At 44.7% G+C, this 26,192-nt stretch overlaps 1 protein-coding gene across 2 annotated transcripts in view; it reads left to right on the top strand.

Annotated features, from left to right (window-relative positions):
* UNC79 (unc-79 subunit of NALCN channel complex) overlaps positions 1-26,192 on the top strand; it is a 222,922-nt gene that overhangs the window by 174,111 nt on the left and 22,619 nt on the right. For both annotated transcript variants that reach the window (XM_084840226.1, XM_084840236.1), the window contains 2 exons: positions 570-674; positions 19,815-19,892. In XM_084840226.1, coding sequence (XP_084696352.1) covers positions 570-674; positions 19,815-19,892 — 183 coding nt within the window. The remainder of the gene's footprint in view (positions 1-569; positions 675-19,814; positions 19,893-26,192) is intronic.

Below are 26,192 nucleotides of genomic sequence, written 5' to 3'. Positions count from 1 at the left end.
TCAGTGGGAGCCTCCAGTGGATTGGGCAACTCAGGATCCAAGTGTGCGCACATGTGTGCGTGTGCATGCATATGTGCCCGTGTAGGTGTGCATTTCTCTCTCTCTCTCTCTCTCCCCCTCTCTCTCTCAATCTGGTGTGGTGACCCCTTTCCTGTGGAATTCCCTGCATGGTGGCCCCCTTCCTGTGGAACCCCCTGCCTTTGGAGGTCAGGCAGGCACCAACGTTGTGTTGCTTCCGGTGCCTCCTAAAGACATTGTTATTTCAAGAAGCCTTCCTTGAGTGACCAGCCGTGATTTATTAAATTTGGTCTTATCAGAACTTGTCTCTTTTAAAATGTTTTAATTGTTTTAACATAGTGTTTCACTCTTATCTTTGCTGTTCACTGCTCCGAAACCTTTTGATGTGGAGTGGTATTTAAATATTGTAAATAAATAAAATAAATAATATCTATCTATCTATCTGTCCATCCATCCATCCATCCATCCATCCATCCATCCACATGAGATAGGTTTGGGACTGGTGAATTCTGGAAGCATGACTAACACTGATTTGTTAACTTTTGTTTTAGGAAAGGGATAAATTCTACTTATCCCGCAGCGTCATCTTAGAGTTACTGCAGGCTCTGAAGTTAAAGTCTCCCTTGCCAGATACAAACCTGCTGCTCTTGGTCCAGGTACAGAACAAACTCTTTTTAAAAAAAAAAAAGAAAATGGTTTCACCGTGAATATTTTCATCCTTTCAGTCCTCAGTGCCATCACCGCCCACAGTGACAGTGAGAGTGTGAGACATTTTGCTGCATCCTCCACCCCACCCCTGGCTCCAGAAAACACTTTTGAAATGTCTTGATGCAGCATTCAGACATCAGTTCCTGCCTTCATCGGTCTTACTAAATTCCTCTGCCTGAAGCAGCCTGATTCACCTCGCATCATGACAGGAATGCCCAGCGTTGTCCCAAACCTCCACGCTTTTGACAAATGACAAATTTGATCCCACCACTAGTGCACATGTGATACCTCACCCTGTGTAAGGGAGAGGTGTAACGCTGATACTACCAGCCGACTGCCACCACTTGAGGTATTTCTCTTCCATTGACCTGTGCCCTCAAGAATACCAGGGCAACTGTGCTGGCTGCTGTATAAACTGCCAGCTCCAGTTCACATGGGTATTGACCTCCACTAAGCCACACTGGATAAATAATAATGTGTTTATTTTCTTATTCAGTAACTAGAGTCTGTGGCACCTTCAAGGCTAACAGTGTTTTATTACTAAGGAATGAGCTTTTGTGGGCTAAACCCACTTCGTCAGATGCAGGAATGGATAGAAACAAGATGGAAAAGTCAGTTACAGGCAGGTAGAAAGCAAATAATCCATTTCATTTTAAAGAGACATCTACAATATTAAAGAAAACAAAGTACAAGATGGGACTTGGACTCTGTGGACCGTAGTGACTAAGCCATTCAAATGATCTGTTCAAGCCAAGTTCCAAGGTGTTATGCTCAACAACGCATGTCACTCTGAGGTCTCATGCTGAATTCTGCCCCTAAGTTTCTCTGTTGCAAGACAGCCACTTTGAGGTCTGTCACTGAATGAAATGGGAGATTGAAACTGACTTTTCCATCTTGTTTCTATCCATTCCTGCATCTGACGAAGTGGGTTTAAGCCCGCGAAAGGTCATGCCTTAATAATAAAACACTGTTAGTCTTTAAGGTGCCACAGACTCTTTTTGTTTTCGTTCCACAGAGTAACACGGCTGCCGCATTTGAATTTGTTAAGTAACTGTAACAGTTCATGTTCCTTCAAAGCCATGTAAAATAATAAAACCACCAGACAGAAAGATATCTAATTCCTTTCTCCCTCAGCTTCCCAGCTGCCCTCACTCTAGCTTCCAACTGCAGTAACTGTTTCCCTCTGTCCCCTTCAATTATCAAACCCCTCAGAACCCCATGGAGCAATCCCAACCCAGCAACGACGCTCAATTACCATAAAGTTCCACCATTAGTGCAGCTAACCCCAGCAGTACATATCATCTGAACTTCAATAAAAACCACAGTTCCTCATTTCACCATAGTTATATTTCAAGCTATGCCTTCAATACTACCTGCCTTTCCTGTATATTGTTGTTGTTTCTCCCTTTTATTAAAAAAGAAAAGAAAAAAGTATATTTCTAGTTAGAAGCAGGAATGAACAAATTGCAGATTAAATTACGGCTATCTTCAACAGAGCTTGCAATTAAAACCCATTGTAACCCCTTCCCGTTTACAACAGCTGTAATTCATAACATAAAACATTGAGGTTTGTATAGTGGAAGAGTGACAACAATTAATGAGAGACAGCTATTAGCAATAGTATTTGGAAATATATTTTTAAAAGAAGACAAAATAGGTTGAGATGATGATACCTTCCCCAGCTTTTAAAACACTGCCATACCCAATTAGCCATGGATATATAAACAGACTAATTACACTGATATCTCTAGTGTACTCCTCTTCCAAGGAACCTGTACATTTTGTGCCCAGAGCTTTCCATTACTGGTGAACAATATTATATAAGAAGGGCTCTTTCTGGATCTGACCAAGATTAATCTTGTCCAGGATCCCCTGTCCACAAGAGGCCAGCCAGGTATCTTGCAACCTGCATTGCAGATCCTACACCAAGCAGGGGGTTGGACTATGATCTCCAGGAGCCCTTTCAACCCTATGATTCTCTGAGTCCCAAATGCAGCTTTTCATAGAATCATACAATAGTAGGGTTGGAAGGGGCCTACAAGACCATCAAGTCCAACCCCCTGCTCAATGCAGGAATCCAAGGCATCCCCGACAGATGGCTGTCCAGGCTCATCTTGAATTCCTCCAGTGTGGGAGAGCCCACCACCTCCCGAGGTAATTGGTTCCATTGTCATATTGCTGTAACAGTCAGGAAGCTTTTCCTGATGTTCAGCCAGAATCTGGCTTCCTGTAACTTGAGCCCATTATTCCGTGTCCCGCATTCTGGGATGATCGAGAAGAGATCCTGGACTTCCTCTCTGTGACAACCTTTCAAGTACTTGAAGAGTGCTATCCTAGTCTTGTCTTCTTTTCTCAAGGCTAAACATGCCCAGTTCTTTCAGTCTCTCTTCATAGGGCTTTGTTTCCAGTCCCCTGATCAACTTCGTTGCCCTCCTCTAAACCCTCTCCAGCTTGTCTGCATCCTTCTTAATGTGCGGTGCCCAGAACTGGACACAGTACTCCAGATGAGGCCTAACCAGAGCCGAGTAGAGGGGGACTCGTACTTCCTGGGATTTGGAAGCTATGCTTCTATTAATGCAGCCCAAAATAGCATTGGCCTTTTTTGCAGCAACTTCACATTGTTGGCTCATATTCAGCTTGTGTTCTACAACAGTTCCAAGATCCTTCTCACTTGTAGTACTGTTGAGCCACATATCCCCCATCTTGTAACTGTGCATTTGGTTTCTTTTTCCTAGGTGCAGAACTTGGCATTTATCCCTATTAAATTTCATTCTTGTTGTTGTTTTCTGCCCAGTGCTCCAGTCTATCAAGATCACTTTGAATTTTGCTTCTGTCTTTCAAAGTATTAGCTATCCCACCCAATTTTGTGTAATCTGCAAATCTGATCAGCATTTCCATGCACATATACTTTAAGCCTTATATCCTAATACCTTATATCCTAATGAATATGCAGTGGAGGTGAAGAATAGATTTAAGGGACTAGATTTAGTAGATAGGGTCCCAGAAGAACTATGGACAGAATTTGCAACATTGTTCAGGAGGTAGCAACAAAAAACGTCCCAAAGAAAAAGAAAACCAAGAAGGCAAGATGGCTGTCTGCTGAGACTCTGGAAGCAGCCCAAGAAAGAAGGAAAGCAAAAGGCAACAGTGATAGGGGGAGATATGCCCAATTAAATGCAAAATTCCAGAGGTTAGCCAGAAGAGATAAGGAATTATTTTTAAACAAGCAATGCACGGAAGCGGAAGAAGATAATAGAATAGGAAGGACAAGAGACCTCTTCCAGAAAATTAGAAACATTGGAGGTAAATTCCAGGCAAAAATGGGTATGATCAAAAACAAAGATGGCAAGGACCTAACAGAAGCAGAAGAGATCAAGAAAAGGTGGCAAGAATATACGGAAAATCTGTATAGGAAGGATAACAACATCGGGGATAGATTTGATGGTGTGGTCAGTGAGTTAGAGCCAGACATCCTGAAGAGTGAGGTTGAATGGGCCTTAAGAAGCATTGCTAATAACAAGACAGCAGGAGATGACGGTATCCCAGCTGAACTGTTTAAAATCTTGCAAGATGATGCTGTCAAGGTGATGCATGCCATATGCCAGCAAATTTGGAAAACACAAGAATGGCCAACAGATTGGAAAAAATCAACTTATATCCCCATACCAAAAAAGGGAAGCACCAAAGAATGTTCAAACTATCGAACAGTGGCACTTCTTTCACATGCCAGTAAGGTAATGCTCAAGATCTTGCAAGGTAGACTCCAGCAATTCATGGAACAAGAATTGCCAGATGGACAAGCTGGGTTTAGAAAAGGCAGAGGAACTAGAGACCAAATTGCCAATATCCGCTGGATAATGGAGAAAGCCAGGGAGTTACAGAAAAACATCTATTTCTGTTTTATGGACTATTCTAAAGCCTTGGACTGTGTGGATCATAACAAATTGTGGCAAGTTCTTGGTGGTATGGGGATACCAAATCATCTTGCCTGCCTCCTGAGGAATCTGTATAATGACTAAGTAGCAACGGTAAGAACAGACCATGGAACAACGGAGTGGTTTAAGATTGGGAAAGGAGTACGGCAGGGTTGTATACTCTCACCCTACCTATTCAACCTGTATGCAGAACACATCATGCGACGTGCTGGGCTTGATGAAGCCAAGGCTGGAGTTAAAATCGCTGGAAGAAATATTAACAATTCAGATATGCAGATGATACCACTTTGATGGCTGAAAGCGAGGAGGAGCTGAGGAACCTCATGATGAAGGTGAAAGAAGAAAGTGCAAAAGCTGGGTTGCAATAAAACCTCAAAAAAACCAAGATTATGGCAACCAGCTTGATTGATCACTGGCAAATAGAGGGAGAAAACGTGGAGGCAGTGACAGACTTTGTCTTTCTAGGCGCAAAGATTACTGCAGATGCTGACTGCAGCCAGGAAATCAGAAGATGTTTACTTCTTGGGAGGACAGCAATGACAAATCTTGATAAAATAAAGCAGAGACATCACACTGACAACAAAGGTCCGCATAGTTAAAGCAATGGTATTCCCCGTAGTACCTATGTAGTAACCTATGGCTGCAAGAGCTGGACCATAAGGAAGGCTGAGCGAAGGAAGATAGATGCTTTTGAACTGTGGTGCTGGAGGAAAATTCTGAGAGTGCCTTGGACTGCAAGAAGATCAAACCAGTCCATACTCCAGGAAATAAAGCCAGACTGCTCACTTGAGGGAAGGATATTAAAGGCAAAACTGAAGTACTTTGGCCACATCATGAGAAGACAGGATACCCTGGAGAAGATGCTGATGCTAGGGAAAGTGGAAGGCAAAAGGACGAGGGGCCGACCAAGGACAAGATGGATGGATGATATTCTGGAGGTGACGGACTCAACCTTGGGAGAGCTGGGGGTGGCGACGGCTGACAGGAAGCTCTGGCGTGGGCTGGTCCATGAAGTCATGAAGAGTCGGAAGCAGCTGACCGAATAAACAACAACAGTACCTTAAGCTGACTCAGGTTCAAGGATACAGGAATAAGTCATGACTAAGCAAAATCCCAGCTTATTGGAGACATTCCATATTTCAGGATCTCGCACTGCTGGGGTCCAAGCCAAACTAAATCCAGGGATTTAGGAATTAACGAGACAAGAAGGTGTCCTGAGTAGCAAAGAGGTGTTCCCTTCAGAGCTTCTACTGAAAAGGGCCCCTGGCAGACCGTGGCTCAGGAGACAGGCCTAAAATCAGACAAGGCTAGATACACGCATATCGGCAGAGATCAGGTCCAGCAACAGTCTGCATTGGAAATCTAATGTACGGGTGTCAAGGCAAAACCAGTCTCAAGAGTCACTAATAGTCCAGACCAGAAGGTATTCTGGGTAATCAAAGACGAAGGTACTTGGTTCATGGCAAACAATAATCCATGGTCTATGAGAAAACCAGCATTATATACCACAGCAGGTTTTCACAATACAAGGTTCAACAGATAAAGGGCCAGAGTGGATGACAAGTCCAGGAGAGAGAACATTTTGATAGTCCAATCAATGGAAAGTCCAAGCAGAAAGTGTAACACACCATAAAGACAAAGCAGCTGTTCCCTGGCAGGGAACCAAACAAACCCCCAAATTCCTTGTGTAGCAGTAGTTGCCAGTTTGGAGTTTTCTGGTTACAAGATTCTCTGGAAGCACAAACAGACCAGGTAAAAAGTGTTCAGTAAAGGAAGATCATTGGAGATGAGGAAGAATTCTAGGCAACAAAAGACCTTGACACCAGCAAAGCCTTTTTGCCAAGTATCAGCTTTTAAAAACAAGGGAGTGGTTACCAAGCCCCTGATCAAATACATAGTTCTGAGAAATGAATCTGACCCATAAGCAATTAATAGGTCAAACCAGGGTGTTTCGGTTCTGCCCTTTTGTGTGGACGATGAGAGCTGAAACATCCCCTTAAACAGCCCTCCTCTGCTTTAGCTTGTTTCATGGAAGATTTCTCTGGTAGTAACTCAGAAATCAGCACAGGGCCAAAATGTAGCTGTTTGGTAAGGTGTACTCACTCTTTTGGATTTTACCCCTCCTTTCACCCATAATTAGCTGAGAAGTTGAACTGCGATGCATGCTCATGGCAGCGCCTTTCCATGGCTGTACTGGACTCTGCAGTATGCTTACTAAAAGCTGAAACAGACTTTGGTTCAGAGGCAGCAAGGCGTAATGAGCCAGGGCAAAATCCCGACAGCAGCTTCCTTGCCCTCTGCATGTTGGAGGGGTAACTTCTGCAGTGGGGACCCTGTGGCTCAGTAGCAGACCACATGCTTTGTGTGGAGAAGGCCTCTGGTTTAATCCGCTGCATCTCCTGGTAGAGCTGGTAAAAATCCTGCCTGAAACCCTGGACAGCTGCTGCCAGTCAGAGTTGGCAATCATGGGCTAATGGATCAATGGTGTGACTCAGTACAAGACACCTTTCTATGCTCCCATGTCCCTGCTCTACCCATGTAATCTCCCCACACCATTTAGGGCCCTAGAAGGTCGGGATTTGAAATCAGCTGTGGTGCTTACATGAGTAGAGTGGGCTTCCTGCTGTAAACATTAAGCGTCCCATCCATGAACGGTTGCGGGACTGGAGACAGGGACACATGGGAGTTGGCAGGCAAGGGGCTTGTCCCTCTTCAGTCCCTCATGCAATGGCAATCACATGGATGGGTGAGAATGCCTGAAGAGGGCTAATCAGTTCCCATGATCTGGACACTATGCTTCTGTTAATGCAGCCGAAGATTGCATTCATTTTTTTAGCAGCTGCATCTCACCGCTGGCTCATGTTCAACTTCTGATCAACTAAGGGCGAAATCCTATAGGATCTGTCCTGGGTACTCATAAGCCTCCCAACTCAGAGGCTTATAAGTATCCAATGCAGAGCGGGAGGCGTGTCGTACTTCCCGCTCTGCATTTAAGCTAGACAGGTGTTTTCGCCTCTCTAGTGGAGGCTTCGGGGAGGGAAGGAGGCTGGGGTGGCCATAGGATATGTCATATGGCTGCCGCCTCAGTCTCCTCCCCTCCTTGCCCCTGGGAATATCCCCCTTTCCCTGTCTCTGTGCTCTGTTTTCCAGGTGCAGAGAGGTAGCCAGCAAAGTTTTCTCCATGCCAGCTATGAAGGAGAGGGGGAGGGGGCGGGGAGAGCGCTTTCCTGACTACGAGGTCGGAGCCCTGTTTCCGACCTTAGAGCCAGGAAACTGAAATATCCTATGTCTCCCAGACACTGTCTAGGGGACAGATGATTGCTCCATAAGACACCTAGATTCTTTTCATATGTATTGCTGCCAACCCAGGTCTCCCCCATTCTATAATGGCGCCTTTGAATTGTATTCCCATTATTCATCCTCAGTATACTTACTCCAAGGTATAACGTCACTGAACATGGTTCAGAACACTGACATGCTAAATTATACAGGGTTTAAACTTTCCCTAAGAACAAGTAATATAATATCAGCGTAAAAGGAGAAGCTGAGGGAAGCAAAAACACACACCAGGTACTGGCTTTAAAAAAAGGTTGAGGCTTGTATGTATATTTGATTCAGGTCCTTCCTTGTTAATAAAAAACCAAACAATCAAAAACCTTGATATTTTTAGAGGCAGCATGCGGGTGCCGGGATTTCTGCCTCTTGGATTTTGTGCCAAAATTGCAAAGCTATACCAAATGAAAGAGTACTGTGCGCGAGAGAAGGGGAAGCGCCTTTTCTAAGAATGCCTCTTCCATTGCAGCACGTGTGTACATCATCTAACATGCCCCCCACCCGCCAAGATATCCTTTCCCTGCTTCAGAACTAGTGTTCAGTAAGTCCCATCAGAAACAGTAAACATGCTTAGGAGTCTACTGTTAATGTTCTCACTGTTGGTGGAAACTCATGTGATTGAATGTTCTTCCATACAAAGAAATGTATACCGGAAACAAAGCCCTATGAGGAGAGACTGAAAGAACTGGACATGTTTAGCCTTGAGAAGAGAAGACTGAGGGGAGACAGGATAGCACTCTTCAAGTACCTGAAAGGTTGTCACAGAGAGGAAGGCCAGGATCTCTTCTTGATCTTCCCAAAATGCAGGACATGGAATAATGGGTTCAAGTTACAGGAAGCCATTTTCTGGCTGAACTTCAGGAAAAACTTCCTGACTGTTAGAGCAATATGACAATGGAACCAATTACCTCGGGAGGTAGAGGGCTCTCCCACACTGGAGGCATTCAAGATGAAGCTGGGCAGCCATCTGTCAGGGATGCTGGGGGTTGGACTCGACGGTCTTATAGGCCCCTTCCAACCCTATGATTCTATGATTCATCTACTAAATCCACTAAAACTCATGATTAATCAACTGAGGCTGCGATCCTGTGGGATCCTTGCCTGGGAGTGTGTCCTGCTGAAGTCAATAGGACTTACTTGTGAGTAGACATGTATAGAGTTGCACTGTAAAAAAGAAAAGCCTTTAATGTGACAGCCCTAAAAAAATGCTTTCCTGAAAGACATCTTGCCCAGACCTAAGGATCCCCGACACACATGCTGAGGGAGTGTTTGTTCTATTCTTGGGTGCATTCTCAGTTCTTCAGTTGTTAGTGGGAGTCAATGAGGCTCAGTCCAGAGCCTCACATGATCTGATTGGGAACTTTAGAACATCTCCCAGAATCCTCTGCAATTGCACTGGGGTTGCATAGCAAATGGTGCAGGGATCCTTCAAGAGGCGAATCAATGTGGAAAAAAAGTTCCTCCAGCATAGAAAGCCTGAAAAACACAAAGGGCTTCTCTTCCCACCTCCCCCAAATGATTCATTGAAAGGTTCTCCGTGTTTTTTAAAAACAGCTCTCCTGGTCATACCCCTCCTCTGTGTTGGGCCCAACAGATTCATGCTGTACCAGGCCAGACTGAAAGATGCCCCGGCAGATGTTGCTCGCAAGAGACACACAGTTTTTACAGACAGAAGCTTGGCACTAGCTGTTTGCCACTGCAGAATGACAGCGCTGGCAAGCGCTGGCACTTAATCGCGTCGAAATGACAAGTAGCTGAAATGGAAGTGATCGGGTTGGCCCACGGCACGATGCAGAGCTCCGCAGACTTGCTCCTTGGGTCACGCACAGTTCCACCTGATTGACAGCCTCTCTCCCCCGCCCCCCGAAGTGCCTGGCACTGCTGTGTTGGGGCATATGTTTCTGCGAGGTGCCGCTTCTCATAAGCATGGACACATTCATCAGGGAAAATTAGCAGCTGCCAGAAGAGTGGAAAGCACTACTGACATTCTAAATTACACCGGGCTTAGAATTTCCCTTAAAAACAGCTATTATAATATCAGTGTTAAGAGGAGATGCTGGGGGAAGGAAAAACGTGGTACAGGCTTAAGAAAAGAGGTGAGGTTTGCATGTGTGTGTGATTCAGGTCCTTCTTCATTAATTCAAAACAAAGAAAGCAAAAATAAACTTTTTTTTTTTTAAGGGGGGGCAAGGTTTTCCGCACAAAGTGAGAGAGTACTGCAGGGGTGCAGAACCTCAGGCGCTGGGGCCAAATCCAGCCCTTCTAGGGTCTTAATCTGTCCCTCTGGGGTTCCCTGTAAGTCCCCACTCCTTTCCTCACCCCTGCCCCCTTTCGCCCAACCACCAACCATTTGGTGCTTCCCTTTCTTTTGTGCATCTGAAAGGTTGAAATGCCTCTCCTAAGGCTTGGTTACTGGCAGGAAGAGCTCAAGACCTTCTCCAAAATGGAATCCAGCCCATGGGCTGAAAGAGGTTCAGCACCTCTGGCGTACTGGCATGGGCCAGGATCCTGCCTGCCTTCGCCTAAAGGAAGAGAAACATCAGCCAGCAATGAAGCCTCCATCTTTTGCTCAGAAGGAGGTAGCTCAGCCTCCATCCTCTGACTCCGAGGGCTGCTCCTCGGGTCTACTTGTAGCCTTGCTGGACCACCTGTATCACCAGGCCAAGCTCAGGGGATGCAGAAGGCATTCCAGCACCACTGGGGTGCACCCCTATGTAATCAGCACAGCCCCTTTCACGGTCAAGCAGGATCCCACCTTTGCATGCCCCTCTCCCTGCAGGACTATTTCATGCCAAAGGTCAAATGACTGGAGATGCTAAACGCATTGTTAGGAGCTCCATCAGATTTTTAAAAGAATTAATAATAGGCACAGGTGGGTGATTTTCATTGGGATCACAGCATGTGGGGAGGGGAGGTCTCACCGTTCACTGCCCAGCCTCGATCCGAAAATCCAGCCCCACAAGCGAGGCAATGAGGCTTAGAGAAATACTTCTGTTTGGACCACTGGGTGCATTTTTTCTACGCTTCATAGCCTTCCATAGTGGGTGGGGGGTGGGGGTGGGGGGGTCAATTTTGTCAGGATTTCAGCTGGGTAGAGGGTTAAACCTCCCCTCCCCATGTACTGTGGTCCCAATGAATATAGCCCCCACACTTGTAATTAAATTAAGAAAAACATCTGCCATAGTTCCTTATGATGCATTTAGTGTCACGTGTAATTTGACCCTCGGGGCCAAACTAAACGTTCAGCTAATCACGCATATTGGAGCTGTGTATGATACTTTTCTTTACCTTCATGTAAGTGCACACAGCCCCAATTCAGAGAAGGCCTATCGTGCTCTGGGTGCTTTTTAACCTTTTCCCCACCCATTTCCCTCCTCAAATCCTCCCCCCTCCTCCATGGAGTAGTTAAAAGAAGAAGAAAAAGCCTCCATTGACTCCAAACGAGTCTCCCCCCCTTTTTTTAACCTCCCCCCTGCAGGGAGGGATTTTGGGGAAAAGGGTGAGGGGAAGGTTTAACACCCCCCTTTCTTGAAGTACCATGGTCCCTGTCTGAATTGAGGCAGGACGTGCTTACACACAGGTAAAGAAACCCATCATGCATAGTTCCAGAATGTGTGATCACCTGAACGTTTAGTTTGGCCCTCAGCTGATGTCAGACCAGTGACAGAGCAACGTTCGGAGCTGTCTGCTTGTCAGTGAATCTGGCCTGATCTCGAACCTGGTCTCGCAGTGAACTCTCTGTGGTCTTGACCATTTGTTGCCTATACCTTAGTCGTACCTGGTCAGAATGCTCCTACAAGCCCCACCCTGGAATCAGAGATGTACCAACAGTAGTTAGTTGGCATTGTCATGCACCGGAAGTGGAGGTCTATATAAGGAGAGGAAGTGACCAGTCACTGTGGGAGAGCTGCCTGGAGCAAGCAAGGTAGGATGCAGAAGGAATGGTGATGTTATCATGTAATTCATCTATAAGTAAAACGGTGAAACTGTAGCTGTGTGAGACGCACAGTGACACAGGGAGCTTCTTGAGATGACAAAGATAGTAGTAGGGGGGCTAAGAGTGTTTGTATTGATGAGAGATACAATGTGGGCTGAATAAGAAAATTATTCCTGACATTTACATTTGAACCCCCCATTACTTCCCTGTTACTCATCATTGGTAGTGACACAAACACCGAGAGAAATAAGTGTAACTTTATTGGCTTTAATACAATGGGAGATGGGAAAGTTTGGGTCGGTGTATAATTTGCACGTGGCACATGGAGTGCCATCTCTCACGCACAGGGCAAAACCTGCCAGGGTAATAGGATGGTTGCACACCTAAGGAGGGATGTGAGACTGAGAACAGACTGTCAAAGGCAGTCAAGTCTTAAGATATCTGGGAAGCTTCGCAGATATCGTGAGATCTCGGGGAATAAATCTTGCAATGTCTGTGGAACTGTGCGTGACTAGCTGTTTTTAAAAAACACAGAGAACCTTTAAGTGAATCATTTGGGGGAGGTGAGAAGAGAAGCCCTTCGTGTTTTTCAAACTTTCTGTGTTGGAGGAACTTTATTCATGTTGATTCACCCGCCGAAGGAGCCCTGCACCATTTGCTATGGAACCCCAGTGCAATTGCAGAGGAATCTGGGAGTTGTTCTACAGTTCTCAATCAGATCATGTGACTGAACCTCATTGACTCCCACCAAGAGCTGAAGAATGCACCCTAGAATAGAACAAACACTCCCTCAGCATGTGTGTCGGGGATCTGTAGGTCTGGGCAAGATGTCTTTCAGGAAAGCATTTTTTTTAGGGCTGTCACATTAAAGGCTTTTCTTTTTTCCAGTGCAACCCTATACATGTCTACTCACAAGTAAGTCCTATTGACTTCAGTGGGACACACTCTCAGGCAAGGTTCCCACAGGATCGCAGCCTCAGTTGATTAATCATGAATTTTAGTGGATTTAGTGGATGAATCATAGAATCATAGGGTTGGAAGGGGCCTACCGTCGAGTCCAACCCCCTGCTCAATGCAGGAATCTAAATCAAAGCATCCCTGACAGATGGCTGTTCAGCCTCATCTTGAATGCCTCCAATGTGGGAGAGCCCACTACCTCCCTAGGTAATTGGTTTCATTGTCGTATTGCTCTAACAGTCAGGACATTTTTCCTGAAGTTCAGCCAGAATCTGGCTTCCTGTAACTTGAGTCCATGATTCCGTGTCCTGCACTCTGGGATGATCGAGAAGAGATCCTGGCCTTCCTCTCTGGGACAACCTTTCAAGGACTTCAAGAGCACTATCATAACGCCCCTCAGTCTTCTCTTCTCAAAGCTAAACATGCCCAGTTCTTTCAGTTTCTCTTCATATGGCTTTGTTTCCAGTCCCCTGATCATCTTTGCCTTCTTCTGAACCCTCTGCAGTTTGTCTTCATCCTCCTTGAAGTGCGGTGCCCAGAACTGGACACAGTACTCCAGATGAGGCCTAACCAGTGCTGAGTAGAGGGGAACTATTACTTCATGAGATTTGGAGGCTATACTTCTATTAATGCAGCCCAAAAGAGCATTTGCCTTTTTTTGCAGCCACATCACATTGTTGGCTCTTATTCAGCTTATGATTTACCACAATTCCAAGATCCTTCGCACTTGTAGGATTGTTGTAGTATAAGGTTCCCTTATCTTGTAACTGTGCATTTGGTTTCTTTTTCCTAGGTGCAGAACTTAGCATTTATCCCTATTAAATGTCATTCTGTTGTTTTCTGCCCAACGCTCCAGTCTATCAAGATCACTTTGAATTTTGTTTCTGTATTTCAGGGTATTAGCTATCCCACCTATTTTGTGTCATCTGCAAATTTGATCAGCATTCCCTGCACCTCCTCCTCCAAGTCATTAATAAAAATGTTGAAGAGCACTGGGCCCAGGCCTATTCCTGCGGTACCCCGCTTGTTACTCTCCAGTTTGAGAAGATCCCATTGATAAGCACTCTCTGAGTCCGATTCTGTAGCCAACTATGGATCCACCTGATAGTTGTTTCATCTAGCCCACTTTTAGCTAGTTTGCTCATCAGGATATCATGGGGCACTTTGTCGAACGTTTTGCTGAAGACAATATATATTATGTCCACAGCATTCCCACAGTCCATGAGGGAGGTTACCTGATCAAAAAATGAGATCAGATTCGTCTGGCAGAATTTGTTCTTGACAAATCCATGTTGGCTTTGAGTAATCACGGCATTGTTTTAAATGTGCTTACAGACTGATTGCTTTATAATCTGCTCCAGAATTTTCCCAGGGTTTGATGTCAAGCTGACTGGTCTGTAGTTCCCAGGTTCCTCCTTTTTACCCTTTTTGAAGATAGGGACAACATTAGCCCTCCTCCAGTCATCTGGCACTTCACTCGTCCTCCATGATTTCTCAAAGAGAATAGACAGTGGTTCTGAGAGCTCTTCTGCCAGTTCCTTTATTACTCTAGGATGCAGTTCATCTGGCCCTGGAGATCTGAACTCATTCAAAGTAATTAAGTGTTCCTTGACCATATGCCTATCAATCTCAAGCGGCAATCCTGCCCCTTCAGCCTGTACCTTGCCTTTGCCAAAGGGGTCATAGACCCTCTTTCAGGAGATGAGCCAAAGCAGGAATTGAGCACTTCTGCCTTTTCTTTGTCATCTGTTATCATTTTGCCATCCTTATTTAATAGTTGAACCACCATTTCTTTCCTCTGTCTTTTACTATGCACGTAGCTGAAGAAAGCCTTTTTGTTGCTTTTAGCATCCCTCGCTAACCTCAGCTCATTCTCACCTTTAGCCTTCCTGATGCCATCCCTGCAATTCTGCGCTACCTGCCTGTACTCTTCCTTTGTAGCTTGGCCTTCTTTCCACTTCCTATATGTGTCCTTTTTTGTTTTCAGGTCATCTCTAAGCTTTTTGTAAAGCCAGATTGGCTTCTTCTGTTGTCTTCCACCTTTTCTTCTTGTTGGAATTGTTTGTAATTGTGCCTTTAGAAGTTCCTTTTTTAAAAACTCCCACCGATCTTGGACTCCTTTTCTCATTATAGTCACTTGCCATGAGACCTTACTTATCATTGTTCTGAGTTTATTAAAATTCGCTTTCCTAAAATCCAGGGTACGCATTTGGCTACACTCGGCTTTTGCTTCCTTTAGAACCAAGAACTCAAGTATAACATGGTTGCTTTCCCCCAGAGTTCCTGTAACTGCTACTTTATCCACTAAGTCATCTCTGCTGGTTAGGATCAAGTCAAGGTTAGCCGATCCTCTAGTTCCTTCCTCTACTTTCTGTAGGAGGAAGTTATCTGCAATACAAGTCTGGAATTTCTTGGAGGGGCCATTTTTGCAGAATTTGTCTCCCAACAAATATCGGGGAAATTGAAGTCCCCCATTACTACTACATCATGCTTCCTTGAAACATTGGCAATTTGTTTTTCTAAAGTTTCATCCTCGTCTTCTCCTTGATTCGGTGGTCAATAGTAGACACCAACCACCATATTCCTTTTATTCTTTGCTCCATTATTTTGTCAGCAGCTGTACAGAGTGGTAGTGGCAGGGACCATCCAGTAGGGCTGGATGGCTCCTGGAGATGGAACCTATTCTGTGTCTAACCCTATAGGCTAAGTATAAGGTTTCAAAGGGAAAGCAAAGAAGTACATAAAGTACAAGGAACCCTAACAGATATTATTGAAGAATTTCACAAGAATATTGATAAGGATGATTTTTTATATATATTTAATGAGTATACCAGTTAAAAACTTGTATCAAAACTTCATCAGAAAAACATCCCTCAAACACTTCTTCAAACAAACATTTCTTTACGGTTTTCTTCCTTCAGAAAAACACTTATTTATAGTTTTCTCATTGCTGTTCTTGTTCCAATTAGTCTCAGTTGGTTCTAGTGAACTCAGGGTTAACTAAAACGAATAAGAATTTTTTATTATCTACATGCCAAAAATACAGAGAAATTTATATGATAAGTTTTTAAATGAAAAAATTACATATGAAATTATGTGTTTGAACTGAGCAAAAAGCTCACCCTAAAGGATATCAGGCAACTCCCTGGAGAGAACCCTCCATAGGGAGATAAATCTCATCTGATATGAGTCCTCCTGAATTTTAACCTTCAACTGTAACAGAACATTACCATTAATGAACAATGAGTTTTATAAAAACACATGCAAGCAGTTGGTTGGAATGCTGGACTAGAGAGGTCTTTGGTCTGAGCCAGTATGGCACTTCTTATGCTCTTATCTTCAATGCCGGGGAAGTCTTGCTACTGAGAGCCAGCATGGTGTAGTGGCTAGAGTGTTGACCTGGGAGTCAGGAGATCCGGGTTCTAGTCCCCACTAAGCCATGAAGCTCACTGGGTGATTTTGGGCCAGTCACTGACTGTCAGCCCAACCTACCTCACTGTCATGTTCTTTCGTCCTCCCCCTTTGCAATCAACACACTCCAAGATAGCAGGCTTTAGGCTCACTACTTTATTAGTTAACGACCAGGTTCTTTTCAAATGCAAATTCTAGGAAACTCTCAGGCCATAAAGGAAACAGCTACTCCACACAATTATGAATACCAATAGAGGAGCCAAAGTGGAAGTTAGAGAAGTTGCTCGCAGTTTGAACAAGAACTTCCTGGCCGGACTAGCTTAGGGGGGACGCCCCTCCCGTACAGTTGCTCCCTCCCATGTAGGTTTTCATGCATAGCCAACCTGGAGGAGTGTCTGGGCTCCGCTTCTAACTTTTCCCGCTTTGCTCTGCTTCAACCCTAGCATCTCTCAAGTCATGCCCCTCACTCTCCTCCTCCCCTGAGACCTGGGTTCTCATGGGGGGGGGGCCTTCAGGTCGAGTCATCTGTGTGCCAAAGTTTTGAGAAGAAGGCCTTGCCATATCTGAGCTCACTAGGGAGGGAGCTTCACATTCTGAATCTGAGCTGCTAGATATCTCCACACACTCAGGTTCATTCCTGACACAGGGTTGTTGATGTGAGGATAAAACAGAGAGGAGGAAGAAGATTACGTATACCGCCTTGGGTTCTTTAAGAAGGCGAAAAGGTGGGATATAAATGTAATAAATAAAATAAATAAGGCCACAGAGTGCCTCCCTACTCATTTTCTTTTCAGCAGCATTTAGCAATGAGAAACAAGCATAAGGCAGCATGTCATGTGACCATAAAGAATTCAACCTGAGATTGCCATCTAGGCCCTCACAGGCATCCACTCGATTGCAGAGGCCTTTCTCTCTGCACTACCACTTCACTGCCAGAACCCTTTCTTTCCATTCCCACTCCTACAAAGAACAGGCTTTGTCCCCCACCCCACCTTTACCAGCACTTTATCGCAGACACCAGCTTTCTAGGAAGAGGGCCAGCAGACACTGATCCCTTGTCTGTCCTTTTGTTGAGTGGCTTTCCCTTTACACCACTAGCCTTAAATCTGATCTCGGTGACATCTTGGTGCCTGGCATGGAGCTGATATGGGCAACGGCAAGGCTCGTTGGAAAATAGTGCGGCTTATTCAGCCACATGTGTCTAGCTTATTCAGCCTTTTCCTCACAGGCAGAAACCACCACCCCACTTCCTGGAGGGACGCAGATAGTATTATGAAAATGATTAATGTCAGGGATGAACAGATAAGCAGAAGATGATGATTGCTCTTTGCAGATGCATGGCTGATGTTCATATTGAAATTATCTCAAAACACATTCAGTTTGATTTATTTATTTATTTATTTCATTTCTATACCGCCCAATAGCCGAAGCTCTCTGGGCGGTTCACAAAAATTAAAACCAAACAACACACAATAAAACAATTTAAAATATATAGAACATTAAAACCACAAATGGAACGACTAGCATGTGGCTGATTATCAGGATGCACAAAAGGAGCAAGTATGCGACTGCCCCGGAGTGCATGCACACATGCATTAAGAATTTTAATGGCCATAAATCTTTTTCTCCGGTTTCTCCACTTACTATCCTGCTTCTAGTCTATCCCTGTGATTGGAATGCATCTTGGTTCCTATCGCATGGAAGTACTGACCACTTTGAATGACAAGACCTTCATCTTTTTCCAGTCATGAAATAATGGTATTCACTGGCAGGGGTTTGCCATCACCATCATAAATATCTGCGTCCTCATCCATCACTCTGAAACATCATAACATCATCAGCAGAAAACTCCATGCATCTTTATTACTCCAAATTTCCCAGCAGCAGGCATGCTTTAAGAGTCTGCCACAATTTCTGTTATGGTTGCCCATGCCACATAACCCATGAGGCACACCCACTCTTACATCCTTCTTCCTCTTACCATATGATCCACATTATTAGGTGTGAAAGTGCTCATAATGGGAAAGGCAGGGACTGCCCAAGGTGATCCCAGCGCCCTCTTTCCCCTCTGCTTAGGTGATTGGTGCTGTCAGAGGAAACCACTTCTATTATCTGCTAAGTGGTGCACATATATTTCATGAGCCCCACACATTCACCCTTGCATGCCTGGTTCCTCACACACTGCATTATGTAGGTTCAGTTAAGAGAGACCTATAAGCAGGAACCAGTTTTTCAATCATAGATCTCTCCCAATTGAGACAGATTAGGGAAACATATTGTCTATATTTTCATCTGTAATGACCCCAGGCCTGTAACGAAGTCACCAGTAGTTTTAGAAGGGCCTAGAGATCCATAATGCTCTCTGCTTTGGTTCATTATTAGTGCAATTCTCTTGCGAGGTGGGCCTCTTGGCTGGTAGGATGAGTCAAAGGTCGATATCGCCGCCTCAGCCCATTCCATGCTAAGGAGCTCTGGTACCTTATCGGAGTCTCAGATGTGCCTTGGAAGTGAAGCTCTGTTTGTCTTAAAGCTACAGGTATCTGTTCTGGGAAAGTTCTGATTGTTTTCCTTCTGAACAAGCACTGTTAGTCTATGCTGGGAAAGTTGCAGATGAACGCTAATTAATGCTTGCTTCTGTCATGCTGCCTCACTGCTAACATGCATGGTATAAAACCCATTTTACCCCTTGGCTCTGGGTTCAGAGAAGCTGTCTGATCCAACCATTGGGTACGCCTGCGTGCTGTAAGTACTCAATAAAGTCTCCTTGTAAGCAAACCTGGATCTGGCTTATAACTATCTCGGCACCTCTAAATCTTGTCAGCCCACGGCCAGGGCAATACATCGTCATACAGTGGTGGGGGCCCTATTTCAACCGAGGGCCTCATTGGCTCCGGGCAAAGATGTAGTGGGCTCATGCCAGCAGTGGACAGGGCTACCATCCAAAGTGGGTGGGCCCCCTAGACACTTGCCCAGACACACCACACACACACACACACCATACCCCTCCACACACAATTGTATCATTTCTAAAACCAGTTGGTGTATAGAACAGTTGGAGGGACTCTCACTCTGTGAGAAAAACAAGAATAAATTTAGAAGGAGGGTAAATGTTTTGCTCTGGAATGAAAGCCTGCATTGAGTCCATTGAAACTCTAATTGACATAACACCACCAAGATTGCATGCTGTGTAATGAGCTTTGATTGAAAAATCCTATTTGATGTTATACTTGCTGCTGCAGGGAGCTTGCAGGGGGGAGGGGGGACAGGGAGAATACACATCTTAATTTCTATATTATGAAGTGCTTTTACAAAAAGGAGAAGATTTTTATTTATTGACTTGTGGATAATGGTGAATGGTTTGTTCACAGTAGAAGATATCCCATTTATGTCCAGCAAAATTGCCACAAATATGAGCAAGAAGAAACTAGGTTTAATAAAATCATGACAAATTGTTGTATTCCCGCTTCCACCCTACTTCACTCCACAAATTTGGTTAATCTTTTATTTCTCATTAGTTTGTTTGTGCAGATGCTGGAACCAAACTAGCTGAATCAATGATCTTGCACAAGCAGATGATTGCTTCGATTCCTGGAGTAAGTATCAAAACAAAGGCCACTGCTTTTCACTCTCCAATTTTCTTGAACAGTCCTTCTTTCTATGTACCTTTCAATTCAATTGTTACAGTGCTGAATGCTTCCCTCGCAGCAATCACATAAAGCTGATAGCCTACAGCAGCCTTCCCCAATCCGGCCCCCTCTGGATGTGTTAGTGTACTACTCCCACCATCCCCAGCTGGCACACTATGCTGACTGGGGGTGATGGGAGTTGTACTCCCAACACATCTGGAGGGTGCCTTGTTAGCTGAGACTGGCTTGCAACTTTTCCTTTCCCTTTTTAGAAAGGGTGAACATGATCCTACCCTAAGCAAGGCCGTGGCACTCAGTTTATTTATTTATTACATATTTATCCACCTTTCTTCCATTGTGGAACTCAAGGTCGCTACATGTGGTTCCCAGGTGGTCTCCCCTCCAAGCACTGACCAGACCTGCTTAGCTTCAGCATGGTGGCTGTGTCATGTGCCTTCAGACTATGCCCTGGAACCAGTCCAAGGTGTGGCCACTGCGGCAACATCCTACAAAGGTTAAGATGAATATAGGGGTGGGGGATGCTTTGACCAACAGTCAGAAACAATGAATATGTTTTATAGATATTTACTTCAGTTTTTAACCTCACCCATTTCCCTGAAGACAACTGCCAGGTAAACATGAAAATTAATGATTTTAAAATAAGACATTCCTTTGTTTCCAGTCCAATTCAGATTTCCCAGAACTCATGTGAGGTAGTTTGTAGGTAACTATGATCCACTCTGAGGCTGGAAAAAGTTACAACTGTTCCATGTGCCCCACCAAAACCAGCAACTCCATGCCTGCTCCTCCTCTTTCTCCAGTAATGTTTAGGCTGCACTCCTGCGCACACTTGCCTGGGATGAAGTCTCGTTGAATGCAGTGGGCGTTACTTTTGAGTGAACATGCACAGGGTTAGGTTGTTGCGAGTTTCCCTGCTCCACTTCATTAGTTTACACAGGGTTGGGAAAATGTCTACTGTGTTGATGTCACTTCACATTATCTTCAAACATCAATTCCCTGTCTGTAGAAAGTGGCTACAGACCAGATCAGTGAGATAAGGACTGTAAAGCATTTAGGATAATATAGTCAATTAATTAATCTCAATCCAAAATATTGCCCCACAGGGCAATTCACAGATCAGTTCTAGTACTGTAGCCTTCCTGATTGCCGTAGGTCTAACAGCACTGTAAGTGGATGTGAATTTCTTCCTTGTACCCTAACATCAGCAGCTACCAATTGCTATAGTTTTTGCTACCAATTGCACATCACACATTTTGCATTACCGATTGTTCCTGGGAGATAGGAGAGGAGAAGATGCAGAGCCATTACTTTTGTAGCAGCCATGTAATGCTGAGTTCTTGCCTGGAAAACAGCAAATGCAAATGTGGGAATCTAAGTGCCCTAACAAAGTGTTGGTTTATCATGTCAGCCTGTGTGTTATAAATTTGACAGAGGTGGCTAAGTGGGTGGAGTTAGGGCTTTAGGCTGTCTGTCTGTAGGTTGTCTTCAACTGATGATGTGGGAAGCCTATGCCACAATAAATCAGTTCATGTGTGGGACTCATTTTAGGGATGGAATGGGGGGCATCACAACTCTGTGCTAATCACACCATTAGAGTTCCATTAGTCTAAATGGAACCCTCACATTTTATTTATTTATTTATTTATTTATTGCATTTATACCCCGCCTTTTTTCCTCTTGCAAGGAACCCAAGGCAGCTTACATTATCCTCCTCCTCTCCATTTTATCCTCACAACAACAACCCTGTGAGGTGGGTTGGGCTGAGAGTCTGTGACTGGCCCAAAGTCATCCAGTGAGCTTCCATGGCCAAGTGGGGACTAGATCTCCCAGCTCCCAGTCCAACACTCTTGCCACTACACCACACTACACCACATGCCAAACGGTACCTGCTTTCTATCAGGAGGGGGGCGGGGAGAGGAGAAAAGAAACTCCAAACATTCCAAGCTTACCATACTAACAATCAGCCTAATTGTCCCAGTGAATTATTTATTGGTTCTTTGGGTTAGGGTTAGGGTGAGGAATGAGGAACTGGTAGCTTAAGAAAGAAAAAAAGAAACCTACAGAGGTGTGAATTGTCCTGTTTGCAGTGAGAACAAACCCAGTCAAAAAAAGGAGAGAACCCCAGGGCTTCTGAGAGACCCATTAGTATTCGAGAGGCCAGGTCACAATGCCCTTTATCATTCCGTCACTCAGTTTGAAAGAAGCAATGTGTGGAATCTTTCCTCCAACCCCTTTCAAAGTTGGAGGACACTCTGACAGGGCTCTCCGTGACCTTATTTTTACTGTTTGTTGCCCTGTCAAGTGAAGTGACAGGCATAACAGTGGAGAAGACAGAAGGTGGTATAGTTCACCTCCATGTAGATTTTATATTAACACAGCAAAATGAGAAGCACTAGGATCAGCCACCAAAATGCTGAATTTGAGCAGCTTTTCTCTTCTTCCCCTCCCCCTCCAAATTTCAACAACTAAAACTCTATTGACACTGTCTGAGTTTGTAGATTCAACCCATCCCTTGTCAAATAGCAGTAATTTGTTTTCCCTATAAGCTGATTATCTTGGGTCAAAGCTGAATATTTTGTTGCAGAATTGACCAGGCACACTTTTATCCCCCCACCCCCCCATCCCACCCCTGTTGACACACACTCTTAAAACTATAGCAATTGGTAGCTGCTGATGTTAGGGTACAAGGAAGAAATTCACATCCACTTACAGTACTGTTAGACCTACGGCAACCAGGAAGGCTACAGTACTAGAACTGATCTGTGAATTGCCCCTGTGGGGCAATATTTTGTATTGAGATTAATTAATTGACTATAATATCCTAAATGCTTTACAGTCCTTATCTCACTGATCTGTTCTGTAGCCGCTTTCTACAGACAGGGAATTGATGTTTGAAGATATTGTCTTCCTTAAGGTCACTTAGGGTGCAATCCTATGCAGGTTTAGACAGAAAAATGTCCTACAACTCCCAGCATTCCCTATGCTGGCTGGGGAATGCTGGGAGTTGTAGGACTTTTTTCTGTCTAAACCTGCATAGGATTGTGCCCTTAATGAAGCTTTCCCCATTGCATGCAGCCTAGGTGCCCTATGATGCGTCTATGGTGAGAAGTATGTAAAGCAAGGGTCCCCAGTGCAGTGCCCATGGGCACCTCCATGGCACCTGTGGAGGGCTCCCCATTTAGCTTTGTTTTACTCCCCCACCCCACCCCACTATTTAAATATACATACATGGATTTGTATATATCCATAGTAATGAATACATACGAAATGCATACAACTTTCTAAGGATTCTACATAGGCTTCAACACAAGCGGACCAAATATCCAAATAAGTATCCATTTGAAGGTGGCATCTATATGCACCCATCCAAATATTAAAAGCATTGTGAAGTCCTCAAGTCCATTGCATTATAGGAGGTGAGTGTTTATCCTTCCAATGTTGTAATATCAGTCTTTCGGCTGTCAAAAGTGTGTGAAGAATCCATTTAGGGTGACTATTAGTTAATTTCCATGAAGCGAGTAAATAATTTAAAAGACCGTGTACATCAGTGAATATTAAAGAATGTTCCAGTACAAAACTTGTCTGTGTAATAACCTCCTCCCCAAAAGAAGCAAGTACTGGACATTGCCAAACATATGTTTAAAAGAAGCATTAGCTGTATTGCACTTACAATTAGCCAGCAATTAGCCAAATTAGACAATCCCTTATTAAAGAGATGTTGCAGTGTCCAATAGACATGAAACCAAAAGTTTTTGCAACAAAAAGTTAGACGCAGCCTCACATCCATAGACGTCACAGGTAGATGCCAAAGTGATCCACTGATTAGGGATTTTGTGATGCATTTTCTCACATTCCCAAATCTGCCCACAAGTTCAAAAAGGTTGGGGACCCCTGATGTAAAGCATGATGGGAAGAGCTATATCTCCATGGAGGTAGTGTAGTACTTAAAGTGTTGGACTAGGACTTGGGAGATCCGGGTTCTAGTGCCCATTCAGCCATAGGGATGCTGGAGAAATCTGCTGCGGACTCAAATGAGGCCAGATTACAAAGAATCTGACCTCCGGTGTCCGCGGCAGACTGGCAGAACTCACATCCGGGTCTGGAAGAGTCTCCGTGAGGAGTCTTTCTGGCTTCCTATAAAACCCGATATGCTAATGGCAGCTGCCATTAGTGTATCGTAGGAAAGTTACCACCATAAATGGTATATTGTACACTGTTTGCTGCCATAAAGCATTTACTTCTACCTAAATACAGCCATAAAAAGCTACAATGTTGGTATAAGTATGTGCTTTACGGCCACAAATGGTGTAAAATACACCATTTACGGCTGTAATTTTCCCACAGTAGGGTAATGGCAGCTGCCATTGGCATATCGTGTTTTATAGGAAGCTGGAGAGCCGCTCCACCAGCTTCAGTGGACACGGCAGAGCTCCAGAGGGCTCCACAGGGCCTCAAGCAGCCCGAATTACCCTGCAACGGACCTCCCTTGGACTGGACAGTGCAGGGTTCGTACATCCCTATTCAGCCATGAAGCTCACTGGGTGACTTTGGGCCAGTCATTGACTCTCAGCCTAACCTACCTTACAGGGTTATTCTGAGGATAAAATGGAGAGGGGGAGGACTATGTGAGCTGCCTTGGGTTTTTCCGTATAAGAGGAAAAAAGTTGGAATATAAATGTAACAATAAAATAATAAACATGCAGAGAGACATGGTTCCCCAGTTGTGGTTCCCTAGTGCAGGCCCCAAAGAGTTTGGGAAAACGTATCTCTGCTTCCAAGTGTTTTGTAACACCAAACACTGGTGAAACACCAAGGCATGCCTGGATGTGCAGTAGCTCTAAATTTTCACGCCTGATGTGGGATTTGAACCCAGATCTCTCAAGTGTAAGGTTGTCAGGGGCTGTGGTGTTGAAATAAGGAGCCTTTGGGTACACATTCTGGCCATTAGACTCCACTGGTTAATACTCCATCGTTTAAATACATAATGGAATAAGGTAATCCATGGGACTTCCAGGTCCATGTGTTTAGCGACAAGTTTTAAGAACAGAGTTTAAATCAGGAGTGTTGAACCTCCTTCAGTCCTAGGGCTGAATTCCATTTTAGAAAAGCTCCCAGGGGCCACATTCCAGTGGTGAGCAGGGCCAAAGGCAAGACTGAGGCCAAAAATACTAGCATATTTTAGCTTAATGCTCTTACAGCCAGTAACTATGGTTTAGGAGAGGCATTTCAGCATTTTAACATGGGAAAAGCATTGCACAAAAGCCAGGAAATGATTGATAGTCAGGGGAAAGGAGGTGGAGGCAGAGGAAGAGAGTGTGGCCATCTGGGAAATCCTGGAGGGCCAGATTGGGACCCTCAGTGGGCCAGATTTGGTCCCAAGCCTGAAGTTCCACACCCCTAGTTGAAATACTATGGTTGTGTGCTTACTTTTCAGAGGTACTGACACTACAAGATGGATATTGGTTTTTTACCAGCTGAACTGGTATGACCAGTGGAAGCTGGTGGCTCTGGTTTCAGTGGGGCTGTAAATCCATTCTGGGTTTCAGTCAGAACCATCCAGAACTCTAAAGGTGCTATCCAAGGTGCTGAACCCAATTCAGAGATCAGCTCCAGCACCTTGGATAGCACCATTAGAGTTCTGGCTGGTTTGAACTGAAACCCAGAATGGATTTACAGCCCCACCAAAATCAGAGCCACCAGCTTCCAATGGTCATGACTTCTCCCTAGGGATGTACGAAAGTCACTTACCTTTTCGCGGATTCTGTTCATGGGTGGGGAGGCGTTCCGTACCTCCCCCCAGAATCCTTGATGGGGGGGGAGGCGATCCGGTCCTCCCCCCCGGAATCCTCGACGGCCGGCTGTGCTCCATGGCAGCTCCGCGGAGCAGCCGGCCAGGCCCAGGCCAGGGCCTTCTGCAGCCGGATTTCCGGCCGCGGAGGGCTCTGGGTAAACAAAAAACAAAAAAATGCATACACAAATGGCGGCGGCTATGGCCGCCGCCATTTGTGTTCCTTATTTTTCACCATCTTAGTCTACGTCAATATTTACGTAGACTAAGATGAAGAAAATAAAGGGGAACGCAAATAGCATAGTGGGCGCTATTTGCGTTCCCCTTTCTTTTTTTCGCCTTAGTCTACATAAATATTGACATAGACTAAGATGGCAAAAAATAAGGAATCCAAATGGCGGCGGCCATAGCCGCCATTTGCGTACGCTTTTTAAAAAAAAAAAACCCAGACGTGATAG

The sequence above is a fragment of the Heloderma suspectum genome, chromosome 1, assembly GCF_057233095.1.
Source record: "Heloderma suspectum isolate Gila_16-S chromosome 1, 16-S_ref, whole genome shotgun sequence".
NCBI classification, from domain to species: domain Eukaryota; kingdom Metazoa; phylum Chordata; class Lepidosauria; order Squamata; family Helodermatidae; genus Heloderma; species Heloderma suspectum.
The sequence above is the reverse complement of the archived record's forward strand: the minus strand, read 5'-3'. Positions and strand labels throughout refer to the sequence as shown.